The 18,719-nt window shown below is 55.6% G+C and overlaps 1 protein-coding gene across 16 annotated transcripts in view; it reads left to right on the forward strand.

Annotated features, from left to right (window-relative positions):
- The first annotated feature begins 72 nt into the window (after nt 1-72).
- Nucleotides 73-18,719, forward strand: part of TSC2 (TSC complex subunit 2) — a 36,814-nt gene continuing 18,167 nt past the window's right edge. For 8 of the 16 annotated variants that reach the window (XM_003928416.4, XM_003928415.3, XM_010339073.3 and 5 more), the window contains exons 1-16: nt 73-152; nt 663-829; nt 2,873-2,959; nt 5,225-5,335; nt 6,164-6,308; nt 7,194-7,311; nt 7,706-7,754; nt 8,152-8,277; nt 8,609-8,682; nt 9,834-9,960; nt 11,785-11,928; nt 12,992-13,129; nt 13,633-13,736; nt 14,105-14,186; nt 15,292-15,447; nt 16,531-16,647. In XM_003928416.4, coding sequence (XP_003928465.3) covers nt 692-829; nt 2,873-2,959; nt 5,225-5,335; nt 6,164-6,308; nt 7,194-7,311; nt 7,706-7,754; nt 8,152-8,277; nt 8,609-8,682; nt 9,834-9,960; nt 11,785-11,928; nt 12,992-13,129; nt 13,633-13,736; nt 14,105-14,186; nt 15,292-15,447; nt 16,531-16,647 — 1,716 coding nt within the window. In that variant the 5' untranslated portion in view covers nt 73-152; nt 663-691. Of the gene's footprint in view, nt 153-193; nt 312-662; nt 830-2,872; nt 2,960-5,224; nt 5,336-6,163; nt 6,309-7,193; nt 7,312-7,705; nt 7,755-8,151; nt 8,278-8,608; nt 8,683-9,833; nt 9,961-11,784; nt 11,929-12,991; nt 13,130-13,632; nt 13,737-14,104; nt 14,187-15,291; nt 15,448-16,530; nt 16,648-18,719 lie in introns of those variants that run through there. The other 8 variants (XM_074381741.1, XM_074381742.1, XM_074381744.1 and 5 more) reach the window with 3 other exon arrangements.

The following is an 18,719-nucleotide window of genomic DNA, read 5'->3' on the forward strand; positions in this document are numbered from 1 at the left end:
ACCAGAACTACAACTCCCAGCAAACTCCGCGGGGGGTTTCCGTGCGGTGCCGCTGCCGGAAGCGCAAGTTGTGCTTCCGGCGGCGCCCGGGCCCGAGGGGGTGCGCCTTTCTCCGCGTCGGGGCGACCCGGCGCGCGGTGGCGCGGCGTGGGGTGAGTGGCCTGGGCCACACCGTGGCCCGGTCCCCACAGGGCAGCAGGGCAGCGGCCTGGGGAGGCGGACCTTGCAGTGTCCGGGTCCCGGGCCTCACCCGCGCCCCCTGCATCCCTATCCCGGAGCTCCGAGCATCCCTTGGTTTGAAGTCATGGCGGGTGCGAGCGGGTCTCTGCTGCAGGCGGTTCCTTGACAGCTCCTGTTCCACATGGGGAGAGGAAAGATGCAAACGTCGGGGCTCCCTGGACCTCGCGGCGGCCGTCCTAACCCGGGCACTGAGTCGGGCGGGGTGGGCGGCAGCGTCTGAGCACAGAGCTCCTTAGACCAGGCCTGCTGTCTCCCAGGCTTTCCTAGATGCCTGTCTGCGGCCTGTAGTTGAGCTCTCCCAGGGGCAGTGGGAGGAGAGGTTGTGCCCACCGGAGACCCAGGGTCCTGACGGCTGGAGGTCCGCAGTGGGGAAGGTGGACAGAGCTGTTGCTCAGATGTCCCCATGCTTGTTCTGTTTTCAGAGGGGTTTTCTGGTGCGTTCTGGCCCACCATGGCCAAGCCAGCAAGCAAAGATTCAGGCCTGAAGGAGAAGTTTAAGAATCTGTTGGGACTGGGAACACCGAGGCCAAATCCCAGGTCTGCAGAGGGCAAACAAACAGAGTTTATCATCACCGCGGAAGTCCTGAGAGTGAGTGAGCTACCTTTGTGTTTGCTGGGCTAGAGAGAAGTCAGGCGGGGTGGGCGGCAGCGTCTGAGCAGGGAAGTTTGGGTTGGTCTCGCACCAGCTTCTGTGGGAGATGGGTTGTTGGTGACTGCACAGGAACGTTGTCTCCAGTACTTGGAGGCCTACGTGTCCTGCCTCAGGAGACTTGGAAAGTCAGGATCTTGGTGACCGGCTTTAGGCACACTTGAGTTAGTACCCAGATGTTGATGAAAGAAAGCCCATTTTATAGATGGGACCTGAGTATCGTCATCTCCACAGGTAAGGATATGGCCCGGGGGAGAAGTAGGTTCTTATTATTTTATTTTATTTTTTCGAGACTGAGTCTTGCTCCGTCACCTAGGCTAGAGTGCAGTGGCGCGATCTCTGCTCACTGCAACCTCTGCCACTGAGGTTCAAGGTATTCTCCTAGTGCAGCCTCCCAAGTAGTTGGGACTACAAGTGCCTGCCACCACGCTGGGCTAATTTTTTTTTTTTTTTTTTTGAGATGGAGTCTTGCTGTGTTGCCTAGGCTGGAGTACAGTGGTGCAGTCTCTACTCACTGCTACCTCCGTCTCCCAGGTTCAAGCAATTCTCCTGCCTCAGCTTCCCAAGTAGCTGGGACTACAGGCAGGCACTACCATACCCAGCTAGTTTTTGTACTTTTAGTAGAGACAGGGTTTCACCATGTTGGCCAGGATGGTCTTGTACTCCTGACCACAGGTGATCTGCCCGCCTCAGCCTCCGAAAGTGCTGGGATTACAGGCATGAGCCACTGCACCTGGGCTAGGTCCTAACTTTTTATGTACGTTCGTGTCTTTGTCACACATACTTTGCATTGTGTTTTGCCCATGAGTAAATGCTGAATTTTTGTACTTGAAAAATTTTCTAATTAGAAGTAACTAAAACGTTCATCAACTGATGAATGGATAAGTAAAATCTAGTCCATCCATACAGTGGGATGTGATTTGGCAGTAAAAAGGCATGAAGCACTGACCATGCTACAACACAGATGAAGCTGGAGAACGTGCCGGGTGAGAGAATGTTACAAAGGCCCTGCACTGCACAACTTAGTTATGTGAAATGCTCAACTAGACCAATCCATTCAGACACAAAGTATATTCATATTTGCCAGGGGTGGGATGAAGAGGGAGTTGGCATGGAATTTTCTTTTGGGATGATGAAAAGATTCTGGAATTAGCAGAGATAGCTGCAAGAATTGTGATTATATGAAAGACTGAATTGGGCCAGGCACGATGGCTCACACCTGTAATCCTAGCACTTTGGGAGGCCAAGGTGGGCGTATCACCTGAGGGTCAGAAGTTCGAGACTAGCCTGACCGACATGGTGAAAACCTGTCTCTACTCAAAATACAAAAATTAGCCAGGTGTGGTGGCAGGCGCCTATAATCTCAGCTACTCGGGAGGCTGAGGCAGGAGCATTGCTTGAACCCAGGAGGCAGAGGTTGCAGTGAGCTGAGACTGTACCACTGCGCTCCAGACCAGGCAACAGAGTGAGACTCCATCTCAAAAAAAAAAAAAAAAAGACTGAATTGTGCAGGTTGAAATTGTTAATGGTATAATTCATGTCATGTTGCATCTCAATGCAAAATTTGTAGTCATGAAAAAAAAATTGCACATTTCTTTTTTTTTTTTTTTGAGACGGAGTTTCACTCTTGTTACCCAGGCTGGAGTGCAATGGCGCAATCTCAGCTCACCGCAACCTCCGCCTCCTGGGCTCAGGCAATTCTCCTGCCTCAGCCTCCTGAGTAGCTGGGATTACAGGCACACGCCACCATGCCCAGCTAATTTTTTGTATTTTTAGTAAAGACGGGGTTTCACCATGTTGACCAGGATGGTCTCGGTCTTTCGACCTCGTGATCCACCCGCCTCGGCCTCCCAAAGTGCTGGGATTACAGGCGTGAGCTACCGCACCCGGCCAGTGCGAGTCTTTAGGTGGTTTGTGACGTGCAGTTAAGGAGACTGTGACCTGAGCGATGACCCCTTTTTTTTTTTTTTTATCTTTCTCTAGGAACTGAGTGTGGAATGTGGCCTCAACAATCGCATCCGGATGATAGGACAGATTTGTGAAGTTGCAAAAACTAAGAAATTTGAAGAGGTAGGTTTGTGTAGTTGAGCTACTAGAGGAGGGCATGGAGATTGTTTAGAAGTCTGAGTTTGCCTTTTTCAGGAGCATGGTTGACAGCTGACTGCTGATGATCCGGTTTGCACTGTCTGTTTTTATTTTTTGAGATGGAGTCTTGCTCTGTCACCCGGGCTGGAGTACAATGGTGCGGTCTTGGCTCATTACAACCTCCACCTCCCAGTTCAAGAAATTCTCCTGTCTCAGCCTCCCCAGTAGCTGGGACTACAGGTGCGCACCACCACACCTGGCTGATTTTTGTATTTTTAATAGAGACGGGGTTTCACCATCTTGATCAGGCTGGTCTTGAACTCCTGACCTCGTGATCTACCTGCCTCGGCCTCCCAAAGTGCTGGGATTACAGGTGTGAGCTACCGCGCCCGGCTGGTTTTCACTATTTTAGGGAAATTTAGCTTTCCTCTTCGTGATGGGGAAGCTTCTGGAAATTCCCTGAGTACAACCTTGAGGGACCAATCAAGTGTGGACATGCAGAGCGAAGAGATTAGGCTTCTCCAGCAACACCAGAAAGGGTTTGGAGGCTGGGTGCGGTGGGTTACACCTGTAATCCCAGTGCTTTGGGAGGCCTAGGTGGGTGGATCACCTGAAGTCAGGAGTTCAAGACCAGGGTGGCCAACATGGTGAAACCCCCTCTCTGCTAAAAATACAAAAATTAATGAGGCGTGGTGGTGTGTGCCTGTAATCCCAGCTACTCAGGAGGCTGAGGCAGGAGAATTGCCTGAACCCAGGAGGCGGAGGTTGCGGTGAGCCGGGATCGCGCCATTGCACTCCAGTCTGGGTAACAAGAGTGAAACTCTGTCTCAAAAAAAAAAAAAAAAAAAAAAAAAAGCAAAAAAGCTAGGCAGCATGGTGGCAGGCACCTGTAATCCCAGATGTTCGGGAGGCTGAAGCAGGAGAATCGCTTAAATTTGGGAAGCGGAGGTTGCGGTGAGCTGAGATCATGCCATTGTACTCCAGCCTGGGTGACAGAGCAAGACTCTGTCTCCAAAAAAAAAAAATAAGCATCCTGCATCCAGTTCTGAAAGTTGTTTGTGTGGGTATGCAGCAGCCTTTTAGTAGATGAATAGGACTCCGAGGCTGGAATGGTCATGGGCCCTGTGTCCACACATCTTTGCAACTCAGGTTGCAGCCATAGGAGTATTGTCAGTGAGACAAAGGAAGTAAGAATGCCACCTGTCCTGAATTGGTTGGGACGTTGGTCAGATGACACCTAGAAGAACGCGGCTATTTTGTTATTACTTGGTGAGAAACGGGATCTCACTCTGTCACCCAGGCTGGGGGGCAGTGGCACAATCATGGCTCACTACAGCCTCTACCTGCCAGGCTCAAGTGATCCTCCTACCTCAGACTCTCAAGTAGCTGGAACTGCAGGCATACACCACCACCCCTGGCTGAGTTTTGTGGTTTTTTTTTTGTTGTTGTTGTGACAGGGTCTCGCTATGTTGCCCAGGCTGGTCTTAATTTCCTGGACCCAAGTGATCCAGAGTGCTGAGATTACAGGCATGAGCCACTAATATCACTAAGGAGGGCCATTTTAGTTCCCCTCCTGAGAGGAGTAGGTCCAGGAAAGAGCCTGTGATGTGAAAGCCATGGCTCGTGGCTGACGTGGAGTAGGGAAGGTGGTGAGAGCCAGCCCAAACCCCTGGCGAGTGAGACTGGTTCTGGCAGCTCTAGGGAGCAGGGCCGAGCACCCCACAGGCTGGGTGGAAGTTAGGGGAGGCAGATTTCAGAAGGCGGGCAGCAGGGGCCGGGTAGGGATGTCAGGCCGAGGTCCCAAGCCTGGCGTGTTCAATAGAGGAAGGCCACAAGCAGGGTTTCTGGGGTAGGTGCAGGCCCAGGGCTCAGTGTGTGCTTCTGGTTCTGACACTGTCCCATGACTTCCTGCCAGTGTTCTCACAGCTCTGGTGGGACACCCTGCTGGTCCACATGAGGCCAGGATAGCCGCCCTGTCCTGGTGCTATCCTCTGTGTCCCCAGTTTGTCACCTGATGGTGGTGAAAGGGACCTGCTGGGGTTTGAGGCAGCTCTGAGCCATTCCCCATTCTAAGCCTGTGACTATCACAGGCCGCAGGACACACACAAAACGTGAGCTTTAGAGGTGGGCTCTAAGTCACAAGCCCCTGTTGTTCTGCCCTGTCCTCTGCTCATGGCACTGTCCTCCAGTTGATGGGGCCAGGGTTCTTGGAGAGCACATCCTCACCACTGTTCCCTCTGCTGGTGACAGCATGCAGTGGAAGCGCTCTGGAAGGCAGTTGCGGATATGTTGCAGCCAGAACGGCCGCTGGAGGCCCGGCACGCGGTGCTGGCTCTGCTGAAGGCCATCGTGCAGGGGCAGGTAAGGCCCCGGGCGACGCTGGGATGAGGGATGTGAGGCCGCCCACTTAACTGTCCTGTCCCTGCTGGGCTGGGTTTGGACTCATGCCTAGGTGAGGTGCTGGGCACGGGGTCTAGAGGCTGACCGGGCTGGAGCTGGACGGCTTTTGAGGTCTCCTGTTGTCACAATGTTTGTGTGACTGTGGGCACTGCCTCCTCCCTCACCTGTAATCAGAGATGGTTGTGGCATCTTCCTCTTCTGGGATGTTCTGGAGATCCTGTGAGGCAGTTCTTGCAGAGTGCTGAGGCTGTGCCTGGCAGCTGGTGCACAGCTGTGACATTGTTCTGCCCCCGCCCCCTTTCGGGGCCGCTCCCCTGCTCACCGCGTTCCAGCCGTGCTGGTCTCAGGACCCTGAACACCCAGGCCTCTTGCTGTTCCAGCCTCCCCTGGATGGCCACTTGCACTCCTTCATGTCTCAGCTGCTCACTGCTCAGAAGGGCTGTCCGCTCGGGCTCTCCTGGGCTTCCCCCGCTTCAGCTTTGTTATCAGTCTGTGAACACAGGGGTGCCTGCCCTGTACCAAGTGCAGGGGTCGGGTGGGAGCTGTGTTGTCTCTGCCCTAAACAACCCACTGTGCCAGGAACCGACACGCAGCAGGTGCTCCCCATATGGAGGTCAGCGGCCCCCTGCCCTGAACACCACTGATGTTGCAGACCTGTCTCTTGCAGGGCACTCGTGGGAAGAATGGGGCCCAGGGCTGGAGTGCAGGTGCCCCTTGCACTTCGGGGACTTCTTGGCAGCTGCGGGGGAGATGCTGGCAGGCTCTGCTGATCCTGTGTCTTGTCTTTAGGGCGAGCGCTTGGGGATCCTCAGAGCCCTCTTCTTTAAGGTCATCAAGGATTACCCTTCCAACGAAGACCTCCATGAAAGGCTAGAAGTTTTCAAGGCCCTCACGGACAATGGGAGACACATCACCTACTTGGAGGAAGAGCTGGGTGGGTACCACATTGGGTGTGAGGTTTCTCTGGCCTTGGCGATCAAGTGTGATCTGTGATGGGAAGGACCTAGGGCTGGGGAGGGGCTGCCGCGGGTATGCTTGTGCTGCTCCATTCACCTGGGTTCACCTGCATGGCCCGAATCTCCTGGGGCACCTGCTAAAAATGCAGAGTCCTGGCCTTCACCGCAGACCTGCTGACTGTGTCTCTGGGGCCTGGGACCTAGGAATATCCCTGCAGCGGCAGGAGCTGGGCTGAGTTCTTTCACTGGGAGGTGGTGCTACTGACCTTGTCTCACTGGCGTGTGCTGGTCCCATCTTCCTCCTCCCATCCCCCATTTGCGGACCTTCCTCCTGCCATCCTGCAGTGGGAGGTTTCCATTAGTCTTGGGTCTCTGTATCACTATTGTGCAGAGTAGAGAAAGAGGAGGAAGAGATCAGTCTGACTCAGGCTCTGCTGTTCTGTCACCCAGAAAAAGGCCTCAGCGGCTGGGCTGCCTCCAGGACAGGTGCCGGCCAGGTGCCTGCCAGCAGTTTTCTTGTCTGAAGTGACAAAGCTGGCAGCCAAGTGTGTGGGCATCTCCTCTGAGTGGCTCTCTTGGGGGGCATGGGGAATGCCCAGGAATCTGGGGGTATTGATGCCTTCCAGCCTCAGTTGGGCTCTGACTGTACGGCACACACGCTCCTGCTGCCGTCTTGGCTCAGACCCTCTGCGCAGTCCCAGGGACTGCAGATTCTAGTGTATGTGCGTGGCCTGCCTGTTGCTGCAGGGGGACTGATGATGTGGTATCTGGCAGCGATGGGTTTGGACACACTGTCCTGCCAGGAGGAGCGAGTGGGAGGTAGGATTCAGCATCCTTGCAAACCGCTGCCGCTTCTCCCCCAGCTGACTTTGTCCTGCAGTGGATGGATGTTGGCTTGTCCTCAGAATTCCTTCTGGTGCTGGTGAATTTGGTCAAATTCAACAGCTGTTACCTCGACGAGTACATCGCAAGGATGGTTCAGTAAGAAAAGAATTGGCATTGTTGTTCTGATAATGGTCCTAAGTTCAGCTACGCAGGGTGGATAAAGTTGTTGAAATCACCAAAAGAAGGGAGAGGCTGGTGGTGGACATAGCCACTTTCTATTTAGCTATCACCTGATCTCTTAGTTATCTTTTGTCATGGTTTGTTGCCTGAAATCTGTGAGAGCCAGGCCTCTGTCTCACTCGTGCTGAACACCCAGCACCAAGAGCAATGGCTGGTGCATAGCAGGAACCTGAGTGCTTGTTGGGTGGGTGGGACCCCCAGGGAGGATGAGCCATGTGTGTAACTGACATCGTAGAGTGACTAAACCGTAGCCTGGGGTGGCTTGGCCCTCCGGCAGAGCTGCCAGGACTGAGCACAGTGCTCCCTGCAGGATGATCTGTCTGCTGTGCGTCCGGACCGCATCCTCTGTGGACATAGAGGTCAGTGCCTCCCCTCCCCAGGGCCAGTCCATTTCGCTCTTGTATCTGGGAGTCTGGGGCTTGGGGGTTGAGCCCTCTGTGGCACCTGCTGGCTATCTGGCCCTGGGGAAGCTGCTCAGTCTCTCTGAGCCTCAGGAGTCCCCCATGTAAGTCAGGACAGCAGGGCGCCTCCATGTGGAGTTGGCTCAGGGTGGATGATAGCATCAGTGACCCACAGTGACAGGGACGTCGGGTGCTTCCCACGTGCCCGCTTGCCCTGTGGCTTGGAGAGAGGCGGCCTGGGAAGTGGGGAGGGGTGGCAGTGCAGGCTGAAGGAGGTGGGAAGGAGGCCTGGGTGTCCTCTCCTCAGCCAGGAGCTGGGGCAGGAGTGGCATGACCCGTCTCTTCCTCCCTCCAGGTCTCCCTGCAGGTGCTGGATGCTGTGGTCTGCTACAACTGCCTGCCGGCCGAGAGCCTTCCAGTATTCATTGTCACCCTCTGTCGCACCATCAATGTCAAGGAGCTCTGCGAGCCTTGCTGGAAGGTGGGGTCTCTGAAGCTGCTCTGGAGGGTTCCTGAGGGCATATGGTTGGGACAAGGGCCGTCTTGTCTTCCACGAATGGTCGTCTGGTTCTTGGGATGGCAAGACAATAGGCTGTTGGTGAATGGCCAGTGTCATTTTCTCGGGCAGTTGAGCTGAGATCAGGGTTTTGGTGGCATTTTGAGAACCCTGCTGCCTCTGTGTTTGGAAGGAGATGGTGGTGAGCTGGCCGAACCTTGAGTGTCTACGGGTAGCAGCTGGGTGGGGCCCGCAGAGGGACTGAGCTGGGGGCAGGGCTCGTACCTGTGACCCTGACGTGCATCGTGTCTTGCAGCTGATGCGGAACCTCCTTGGCACCCACCTGGGCCACAGCGCCATCTACAACATGTGCCACCTCATGGAGGACAGGCAAGTGCAGCGGGTGGGGTTCAGGGCCGTGGAGGCCAACACAGCCTTCTGGGCAGCCTCCGTGTCCCTTGCTGAGCACACACTGGCTTAGAGTCCCTGTCCTTTCGGGCCGCTGTTCCAGAGGCTGCCACTAGAGCGAGGCCCGTGACTTCTGGGAGCGAGTCCTTGTTCACTCCTCCTCCTGTCAATTCAACAGAATGTCCACATCCAGCTTGGAGCCTACCCCTATGCTCAGACATCCTCCAGCGGGGCTCCCCCACGCTTAGCCTGTTACAAGGCGAGGCTTGAGGTCTTGGCCTCGACCCTGCCCTTCCCCTTACCCCCACAGCCACACTGTGGCCAGTTCTGTTGCTTTAGCCCTGAGAGATGGCTCAGCTCCGCCCACACCCTGGCCTCCCATCCGTGCTGTCGCGGCCCCTCCTCCTGCTCTCCTGTATCCATCTGTACCTCCTGAAGCCCACTCCTCCATGCAGCACCCAGGGGGCTTTTTTCTGACACAGATATGACCATGTCACCCTTTTCCTGAAGCCAGTTGGTTCCCAGTGCCCTCGGGATGCGAGCTTCTCCCATGGAACCAGACCCTGGGGGGCCCAGCCCTGCCTCAGCCCCTGCTCTTTTCATTCCTTCCGTCTTGCCATCTCCCGCCCACCACGGGCTTGTGCATGCACTGATTCCTCTTGCTGAAAGGTTCTTCCACCTTCACTGAGTTAGTCTGAGTGTTCCCTGAGGTCTTAGCGTGGTCACTAACTCCCCCACCTCCCTGAGTAGGTTTTGCCGTCATCCTGTGAGCTCTCCTTTCTTGGCTGTGATTGGACAAGGAGATTTTGCATTTACCTGGAAGGTGGTGTGTCTGGCGCCTATGTCTCCCCCTAGACTGTGAGGCTGAGGGCTGTCCCTCTTGCCCCCTTCCTGTCCCTGGCATGACCTGTGGCTCACAGTATGGTCAGCACTGACGGGCTGCCACCTGTGTGTGAGAGTGAAGGAGAGTGTTCACTGTTGGCCTGTGTTCCCTGCCCTTCCCAGTGTGCTCCTGCCCTCTAAGCACAGGGACCTCTGAGGCTGCTGCAGAAGCCCCAGCAACGTCACCCATCTATGGCAGACCCTGGGCTGGGGCCCTGCTCACGTTCTGTCTCTCTGGGGAACACTTTCAGAGCCTACATGGAAGACGCCCCGCTGCTGAGAGGAGCCGTGTTTTTTGTGGGCATGGCTCTCTGGGGAGCCCACCGGCTCTATTCTCTCAGGAACTCGCCGACATCTGTGCTGCCATCATTTTACCAGGTAAGGCGGTTTCCTTGCACAGTGAGTTGGCAGGAACAGGAGAGCCCCCTCAGGCCTTGCCCTCCCACCCCACTGCGGGTCCTGCTACGGGAGCTACAGTGGCGTTTTTAGGCCTTTCAAGGTAGTTGCTTTGCAACCAGGGGTGAAGTCTGGGGCTACTGTGAAGGCTTTACTCTCCTTTTTTTTTTTTTGAGACGAAGTTTCGCTCTTGTTGCCCAGGCTGGAGTGCAGTGGCACAGTCTTGGCTGACTGCAACTTCTGCCTCCAGGGTTCAGATGATTCTCTTGCCTCAGCTGCCCGAGTAGCTGGGATTACAGGTGCCCACCACCATGTCTAGGTAATTTTGTGTTTTTAGTAGAGACAGAGTTTCACCATGTTGCCCAGGCTGGTCTCAAACTCCAAACCTCAGATGATCCACCCACCTTGGCCTCCCAAAGTGCTGAGATTACAGCAGGTGTGAGCCACCATGCCTGGCCAAAGGCTTTATTCTCTCTTTCTTTTCTTTTCTCTTTTTTTTTTTTTTTTTTGCGATGGGAGTTTCACTCTTGTTGCCCAGGCTGGAGTGCAGTGGCGCGATCTTGGCTCACTGCAACCTTGGCCTCCTGGGTTCAAGTGATTCTCATGCTTCAGCCTCCTGAGTAGCTGGGATTACAGGCATGTGCCACAACAACTGGCAAATGTCTTTGTACTTTTAGTAGAGATGGGGTTTTACCATGTTGGCCAGGCTGTTGTTGAACTCCTGACCTCGGGTGATCCACCCGCCTTGGCCTCCTAAGATACTGGGATTACAGGCATGAGCCACCGCACCTGGCCCTAAGGCTTTATTATCACGCAAACCATACATCTTACCAGTTGCATCACCTAGAGCTGGCTGAACGCTCCCTCTGGGACAGCCGATCTCTTGCTGTTGATGGTTCTGTTTTGTCCAGTGCTAATCTTGCCCTGTCTCTGCAGTGATGCCATGGCACAGCTTCATTTTCCATAGTGCCCTGCAGCAACTGGCACGCATTCCATGCGCGGCCTCTTTGGTGCTCACAGCTCCCTGGAGGGCGGGGCATATGCATAATCATCCTGTTGTTGTTGTTGTTGTTGTTTTTTGACAGGCACCAGGCTGGAGTGTAGTGGTGTGATCTCGGTACACTGCAGCCTCTGCCTCCCGGGTTCAAGCAACTCTCCTGCTTCAGCCTCCCAAATAGCTGGGACTACAGGCGAGCGCCACCATGCCCAGCTAATTTTTATATTTTAGTAGAGATGGGGTTTCATCATGTTGGCCAGGATGGTCTCGACCTCTTGACCTTGTGATCCGCCCACCTCAGCCTCCCAAAGTGCTGGGATTACAGGTGTGAGCCACTGCACCTGGCCATCCTGGTTTTACAGTGAGGAGCAGCGCAGATGGGCTGTAGTGCAGGTCACATGGTCTCTCCTGATCCTCTGTTCTTCCTGCTGCAACCCTCCCCATAGGGGTTGCGGGGGGCGGGTGTCGTCTTTGTGCACGGCTTGCAGCAGAACTTGGGGCAGCTTTTGGGTGCTGCTGGGCTGGCACACTGGGTGCCCAGGATTCAGAGTTGCTGGTCTGTCTGAGTCAGGGACTTTTCAGGCAGTCATGGAGGTGGGACCCTGTCTGTGTCCTGAACGTACCGGAGGATGGAACATGTAGAAAACCCCTCCTGGGCGACCCACATGCTGTTTCTGCGGCCCATGATGCATGTGTGGTGGGCATCGTGGGCTCAGGTGTGCTTCACCCAGTTCCGACGGTGACAGGGAGGGCGTCCCTCGGCGAGCAAGCTGCTCTGACCCTGTGTGCTGCCCGGGCTCCTGTTCCAGGCTATGGCATGTGCGAATGAGGTGGTGTCCTACGAGATTGTCCTGTCAATCACCAGGCTCATCAAGAAGTATAGGAAGGAGCTCCAGGCAGTGACATGGGACATTTTGCTGAACATCATCGAACGGCTCCTTCAGCAGCTCCAGGTGAGGCGGGGGCAGGAGCTCCAGGAAGCACTGGGACCCCAGACAGGCAGGCTCAGCCCACTCAGAAGATGGTACCTTGGGCCCCATCTCTGGGCCTCCCGTAGAGACTGCTGGAATCGTGTTCTCTGGTGATTCACCGTGGTGCTGATCCACCTTTTACTCGAGACAGATCTGATCCTTCCAGATGTGCGCCATCATTTTGGCCCCAGACAGGAATATGCAGTAGGTGAGCTGCAGCTGGGCCACTGTTGCCCACAGTCTGCAGCGTGACCTGCAGGCCACCTTCATGGCCTGAATGGGCCCTGGGACAGTTCCTAGAGGGAATCCAGTGCGGCTTTGGTGTGACTTTGGAAGACAGCATTAGTCAAGTCTGTTAACTACATTTTTAAGGAGGACTCCACTGCCACATGGGCTCATCAGTTTAGGGGCTCTGGGGAGGCGAGGCTAGTAACAAGCAGGGGCTCAGGGCTGGGCCTTTTCCTGGAGCCTGTGGCGGACAACGTACAGGAGCCTAGGCAATGGGGAAGGCAGGCCGGGGCTTAGTAGGGACCGAAGTCCTCTCAGGGCCTGTTGCTGGGCCAGACCATTGCCACTGACCGCTGGCCAGGGGATACTGCAGTTCCCAGTGGCAGTGGCAGAAGCCATAGTCCAGGGCTTCTAGAAAAGGCTGGACCTGGGAGAGGCAAGAAAGGGCCTATAGTTGTGGTTGCTGTCAGCCTTCCTGCCTGAGCTTCCTCCTTGACCCAGCTGTGTGGGCATAGCCAGGATTCCTTGAGAGTGGGGTATGGGCAGGAACAGCAGCTGCCAATACAGCCACTATGGGCCCTTGAGACAGCCTAGTGGGGGGCGTCCTGACCCATGTGGCCCAGTGTGGTCCCTGGAGAGGATCTGGGGGTGTCTCAACCTGCATGGCCTAAGAGGGCTGGGGGTGTCTGTCCCCATGTGGCCCAGTGTGGCTTGAGGTGGCCAGGAACGTCCCCATGCAGCGGGTGTAGAGCGAGACCTCTGGTGCTGAGTCTGTGTGGGGAGTGGAAGTCAGCCTGTGTCACGGTGCCTACTGCAGACTCTGGACAGCCTGGAGCTCAGGACCATTGTCCATGACCTGCTGACCACGGTAGAAGAGCTGTGTGACCAGAACGAGTTCCATGGGTCCCAGGAGAGATACTTTGAGCTGGTGGAGAGATGTGCGGACCAGAGGCCTGTAAGAGCCCCTCTCGGGTGGGGCTTTTGGGCTTTGGCTGGCAGGGAGGGACTGGGTTCTGGGTGAAGTGCAGCTTTCTGAGCCTTGGAAGCCAAAGGCTGGGTGGGCACCTGCTTTCCCAGCTTCTGCACTAGGGTAAGGAAGGCTGCCAGGGCACCAGCCGGCAGAGCAGTGTCTGCTGGTGAGCTCAGCGTTAGCCTACCCATCAGTTTCCTCGCACTTGTGTGGAGGAGGAGGAAGCTTCCGCCCAACTCCGTGGAGCCCTGTGGCTCCCAGGCTGCAGCAGTTGTTTTGCCAGGAACACTCAGCTTGGTGCCCAGGCTTTTCCATGGGTTTGTACACGAGTTTCCCCAGCTGCCAGGAGTGCCTTTGTGTCTGTGGGCTCCCTGCAGGCTGTGAGGTGGCTGCGCTCTGAGAGCAAACCAGCCTCCGAGCCAGCAGCCCAGGGTGGAGAAGGAGAGCACTGGAGGGGCAGGCGCCAACGCTGAGTCTTCTTTTGACAGGAGTCTTCCCTCCTGAACCTCATCTCCTATAGAGCGCAGTCCATCCACCCGGCCAAGGATGGCTGGATTCAGAACCTGCAGGTGCTGATGGAGAGATTCTTCAGGTAGGGGACCTCTGCAGCCCTGCCTGAGGCCTGAAGCCTGGCCCTATCTCTTTCTGGGGCCCCTACCCTGGGCTGGGTCTCAGGATGGCCGATGAGCAGAGCCCTCCTCTCTGCCTCTGGAGCACCCCGGCTCCGGGTGAGCTGTTGCTAGCTTGCTTTCCAGCAGGATAAAATCTTCTGCCGATGCCGCTGGGCTTCCTCCTGTTGGAGGTTGTCTGTAGAGACCTGTCCTGGGAGGCAGAGCCCTGTGCCATGTGTGCCTGGCCACGGGAGGACCCAGAGTTGGGCTGGCCAGTGCCAGGCGGACAGGCTGGTGCGGGGCTGTGGCCGGGTGCTCTGTGCCGCCCCAGCAGGTTGCTGTCCCGCAGGAGCGAGTCTCGAGGTGCGGTGCGCATCAAGGTGCTGGATGTGCTGTCCTTTGTGCTGCTCATCAACAGGCAGTTCTATGAGGTGCGTGTCCCGGGCAGCTGCAACTGAGGGCTCAGGGCTGTTTCTCCATGGGGCAGGCTGTCCCGCCTTGCACATGCTCCCGCAGAGCTGGGGTCTGCCTGGGACTTCGGTCCTGCTGGGCCCTCTGCAGCCCCCGGCATGGTCTGTTTACCTCTGTTCATTCGCTGGCTTGCTCATCCTGGGTGCCTCTGCCAGGCCTGGGCCAGGCCTTGACACGTGGCCAGGTAGCAAGATGGGCACCACGCGTGGCCTCAGGGAGCCCCGGCCGGGTCATCACCAAACACAGAAGCTTTCTGTTGTGAGTTAGTTTAGACCAGTCTCGTGTGGGGACATCGTCTTCTGTTTTTGTCATGGTGTTCACACTGTGCACCTTCCTTGAGAGACACTGTGTGCCTGCCAGCTGTACCCCTTTCCCAGGAGATACAGCTTAGGCTCTGAGGCTGTCCCTTTCCGTTGTACCCCTGCCCGCAGCCTCGAAGTCCTGCCCTGCTGAGAGCTGCCCCCTGTGCTCCCCTCCCCAGCCTGCATTCTCCCTGAATCGCGTGCTTCTGGGTGTTGCAATCCCAAGTTCCATCTGGTGGAGCTAAGGGCTGCCTCCAGGAAGTTCCTTTGGGTCCTCTGACTTCTCTCATCAGGGGTCTTGTCCTGTTCTGTGTTCCTGTGGAACTTTTTACCTGCTTCTGTGAAAACTGACGCTGTCCCCAGCACAGCAGGTGGTGTGGTGCCAGGGCCTCCCTACCTCCAACACACACACGTGCACACACCCACACTCACACCCACCCGCACTCACCCTCATGCACATACAGCCCCACATGGGAGGGGCTCTCGGCTGTGACGGTGACGGGCCGCCAGCAGGGCCTTTCCTCTGCTGCTCCCTTGTGAATCATGGGCCCTGAGCCTGTGAGGGACTGGACAGGATCCCTGGGAAGGGGCACTGGGGTCTCTTGAGTCATGCTCAGTGGTGCCGATGCTCCCTGCCCAGCTGTGCTGAAGCCTTGAGGGACATATCCGCTGCTTCAGGGTCAGTGCCCTGAGGAATTGGAAGTTCACGAGATGTGGCCCTCGCTGGGCTGGTGCTCACCCTGCCTCCCTTGTGCCTGTGCAGGAGGAGCTGATTAACTCGGTGGTCATCTCCCAGCTCTCCCACATCCCCGAGGATAAAGACCACCAGGTCCGAAAGCTGGCCACCCAGTTGCTGGTGGACCTGGCAGAGGGCTGCCACACACACCACTTCAACAGCCTGCTGGACATCATCGAGAAGGTGAGTGCCGTTGAACCAAGGGCTGGGGTGCTACGGTGCCAGAGCCCCATGGGCAGAAGTGGCCTCTGGGCCCTCTGTTCCCTTCTTCAAGTGACTGGTGGCTGTCTCCATTGGTGAGGCTCTTCTCCCTGCAGGATGGGTGTCAGGAGGCCTGTACAGGGCCTGCCACTGTTGGGTTTGTGTCATGACTGAAGGTCCTGGACATGGGTGTCCTGTCCCACGCTGGGGCCACCATGCTGGGCCTCCTGGACCCTGGCTAGAGCCCAGACCTGGGGTCAGGGCTTTGGCCTGCCATCCTTCCTGCCCAGCCAGCATCTTGCTCTTTAGTTTTCAGATGCATTTTGGTTCCTGCACACTCAGGGGTGTAAAGGGCATCTTTGCTTTTGAGAAACGAAGATGAAGGTTAGGCACGCCTGTAATCCCACTTCTTTGGGAGACCAAGGCAGGTGGATCACTTGAGGTCAGGAGTTCGAGATCAACCTGGCCAACATGGTGAGACCCTGTTTCTGCTAAGAATATGAAAATTAGCCAGGTGTGGTGGCAGGCGCCTGTAATCCCAGCTACTCAGGAGGTTGAGGCAGGAGAATTGCTTGAACCCGGGAGGTAAAGGTTGCAGTGAGCCGAGATTCTACCACTGCACTCCAGCCTGGGTGACAGAGCGAGACTCCATCTCAAAAAGAAAAAGGCCGGGCACGGGTGGTTCACGCCTGTAACCCCAGCACTTTGGGAGGCTGAGGCTGGCAGATCACGAGGTCAGAAGATCAAGACCATCCTGGGCAACATGGTGAATCCCCATCTCTACTAAAAATACAAAAAATTAGGTGGGCGAGATGGTGTGCACTTGTAATCCCAGCTACTCAGGAGGCTAAAGCAGGAGAATCACTTGAACACGGGAGGTGGAGATTGCAGTGAGCCGAGATTGCACTACTGCACTTCAGCCTGGTGACAGATTGAGACATGGTCTCAAAAAAAAAAAAAACAAAAAAAACAAAGGAGATGTTGATGATAGAAAGTGTTTGATCTGACAACTACTGCCACAGAGATCGATGAGCCTGGCTCTGAGTCCCGGCCTTCTCTTTAAAGGTGATGGCCCGCTCCCTTTCCCCACCCCCGGAGCTGGAAGAAAGGGATGTGGCTGCGTACTCAGCCTCCTTGGAGGACGTGAAGACAGCAGTCCTGGGGCTCCTGGTCATCCTTCAGGTGGGTGTTCTGTGGGAGGCCTCTGCTCCTGGGGTATGCGGGGCTAGCTGTTGTCCACCAGCTGCATCTGCTTCATGTTGGAGTCTGTTCCCCAGTGGGACCGGTGGCCTCCCTGGGTTCACTGAGGGTGCGGTGGTCACCACGGGCAGCCGAACCCTCCTGCTCTGTGGAGGAATGGAAGGAGGTTCGTTTGGTTGCCTCTGCCCGTCACAGCAGGGATGCGAGTGGCCCCGTGCTACACCCTGACCAGGGCCTGTCTCTGCGCTCCTAAGTCAAGGCCAAAACGGACCATCCTCAGCGCAGTGCTTCCCCTTGGCACCTAGCACAGCAGCAGAGAGGGAAAGGTGGACCTCCATTTCCACCCCGCAGTGGGTTTAATATTTGCAGCTGTTTTGTTGAGATTTAATTCACGTGCCATACAATTTACCCGTTCACAATGAACAATTCAGTTGTTTTCAGTAAATTCACAGAGCTCTACAGCCATCCCCACAGTCCACGTGAGACCCTCCAGAGCACGCCAGTAGCACAAGTTCTTATTTCCTGTTCCTCCCTCACCCCTGTGTACCACGAAGCTCTAGATTTGCCTACCTGGAACATTTCATAGGAATGAAATCACACCAAATTCATCCAAAGACATGGGGTGGTAGAAGAATTTCCTGTCTTATGACCGGGTTATTCATCCAGCATCACTTTTTTTTTTTTTTTTGAGACGGAGTTTTGCTCTTGTTACCCAGGCTGGAGTGCAATGGCGCGATCACAGCTCACTGCAACCTCCACCTCCTGGGTTCAGGCAATTCTCCTGCCTCAGCCTCCTGAGTAGCTGGGATTACAGGCACGCACCACCATGCCCAGCTAATTTTTTGTATTTTTAGTAGAGACGGGGTTTCACCTTGTTGACCAGGATGGTCTCGATCTCTTGACCTCGTGATCCACCCGCCTCGGCCTCCCAAAGTGCTGGGATTACAGGCTTGAGCCACCGCGCCCGGCTCATCCAGCATCCCTTTTTCAGTCCCATCCAGGTTGTGTCAAGTGTCAGGGCTTCCTTCCTTTTCATGGCTGAGTAATATTCCATCATCGCTCCATGGGGCACATTTTGTTTATGCGCTCCTCCGTTGGTGGACATTGGGCCCGTGTCCCCCTTTCAGCTGCTGTGAATGGTGCTGCTGTGCATCAGGTCCCGTCAGACCGGCATTTTCACTTCTGCATCCTCACCTAGGCGTGGATTGTCGGGACCTAGGTTTAGTCTGCATTTGATGTTTTGAGGTGACACCAGGCTGTTTTCCACTGGTGCTGTGCCATTTTCCATCCACTCAAGCAGCATGTAGGAGTTCTGATTTATCTTTCTTTTTTTTTTTTTTTTGATAGAGTCTCACTCTTGTTGCCCAGGCTGGAGTGCAGTGGCTCAATCGTGGTTCACTGCAAACTCTGCCTTTCAGGTTCAAGCAATTCTCCTGCCTCAGCCTCCTGAGTAGCTGGGATTACAGGCACGCGCCACCACACCTGGGTAATTTGTATTTTTAGTAGAGACGAGGTTTCACCACATTGGTCAGGCTGATCTCAAACTCCTAACCTCGTGATCCACCCACCTCGGCCTCCCAAAGTGCTGGGATTACAGGTGTGAGCCACCGCACCTGGCCTCAATAATTTCTTTAAATGATTCTCTAATCATGTAAATGTGTGAATAATTTCTTTAAAAAGAGGAGTAGCCCACCAGGCACCATGGCTCAGGCTTATAATTCCAGCACTTTGGGAGGTGGAGGCAGACGACTGAGATCGGGGGTTTAGCAGGAGAATCGCTTGAACCTGGAGAGCGGAGGTTGCAGTGAGCCGAGATCTCGCTATTGCACTCCAGCCCGGGCAACTGTGAGACTCTGTCTCAAGAAGGAAAAAACAAAAAAGGAATAACAGCGTAAGTTTTGTAAATACTACCACCAGTCACCTCCAAGGCTCAGAGTACCGCGAAGGGTCCCTTGGGCTGTGGCTGGATTTCCACTGCCTCTTGCTGGCCCTGGCCCCAAGGTTGCTGGAGGCACTGGGGGCTCTCACACCTTGCCTCACGTTTCAGGGAGGTG

The sequence above is a fragment of the Saimiri boliviensis genome, chromosome 12, assembly GCF_048565385.1.
Source record: "Saimiri boliviensis isolate mSaiBol1 chromosome 12, mSaiBol1.pri, whole genome shotgun sequence".
Taxonomy (NCBI): Eukaryota; Metazoa; Chordata; class Mammalia; order Primates; family Cebidae; genus Saimiri; species Saimiri boliviensis.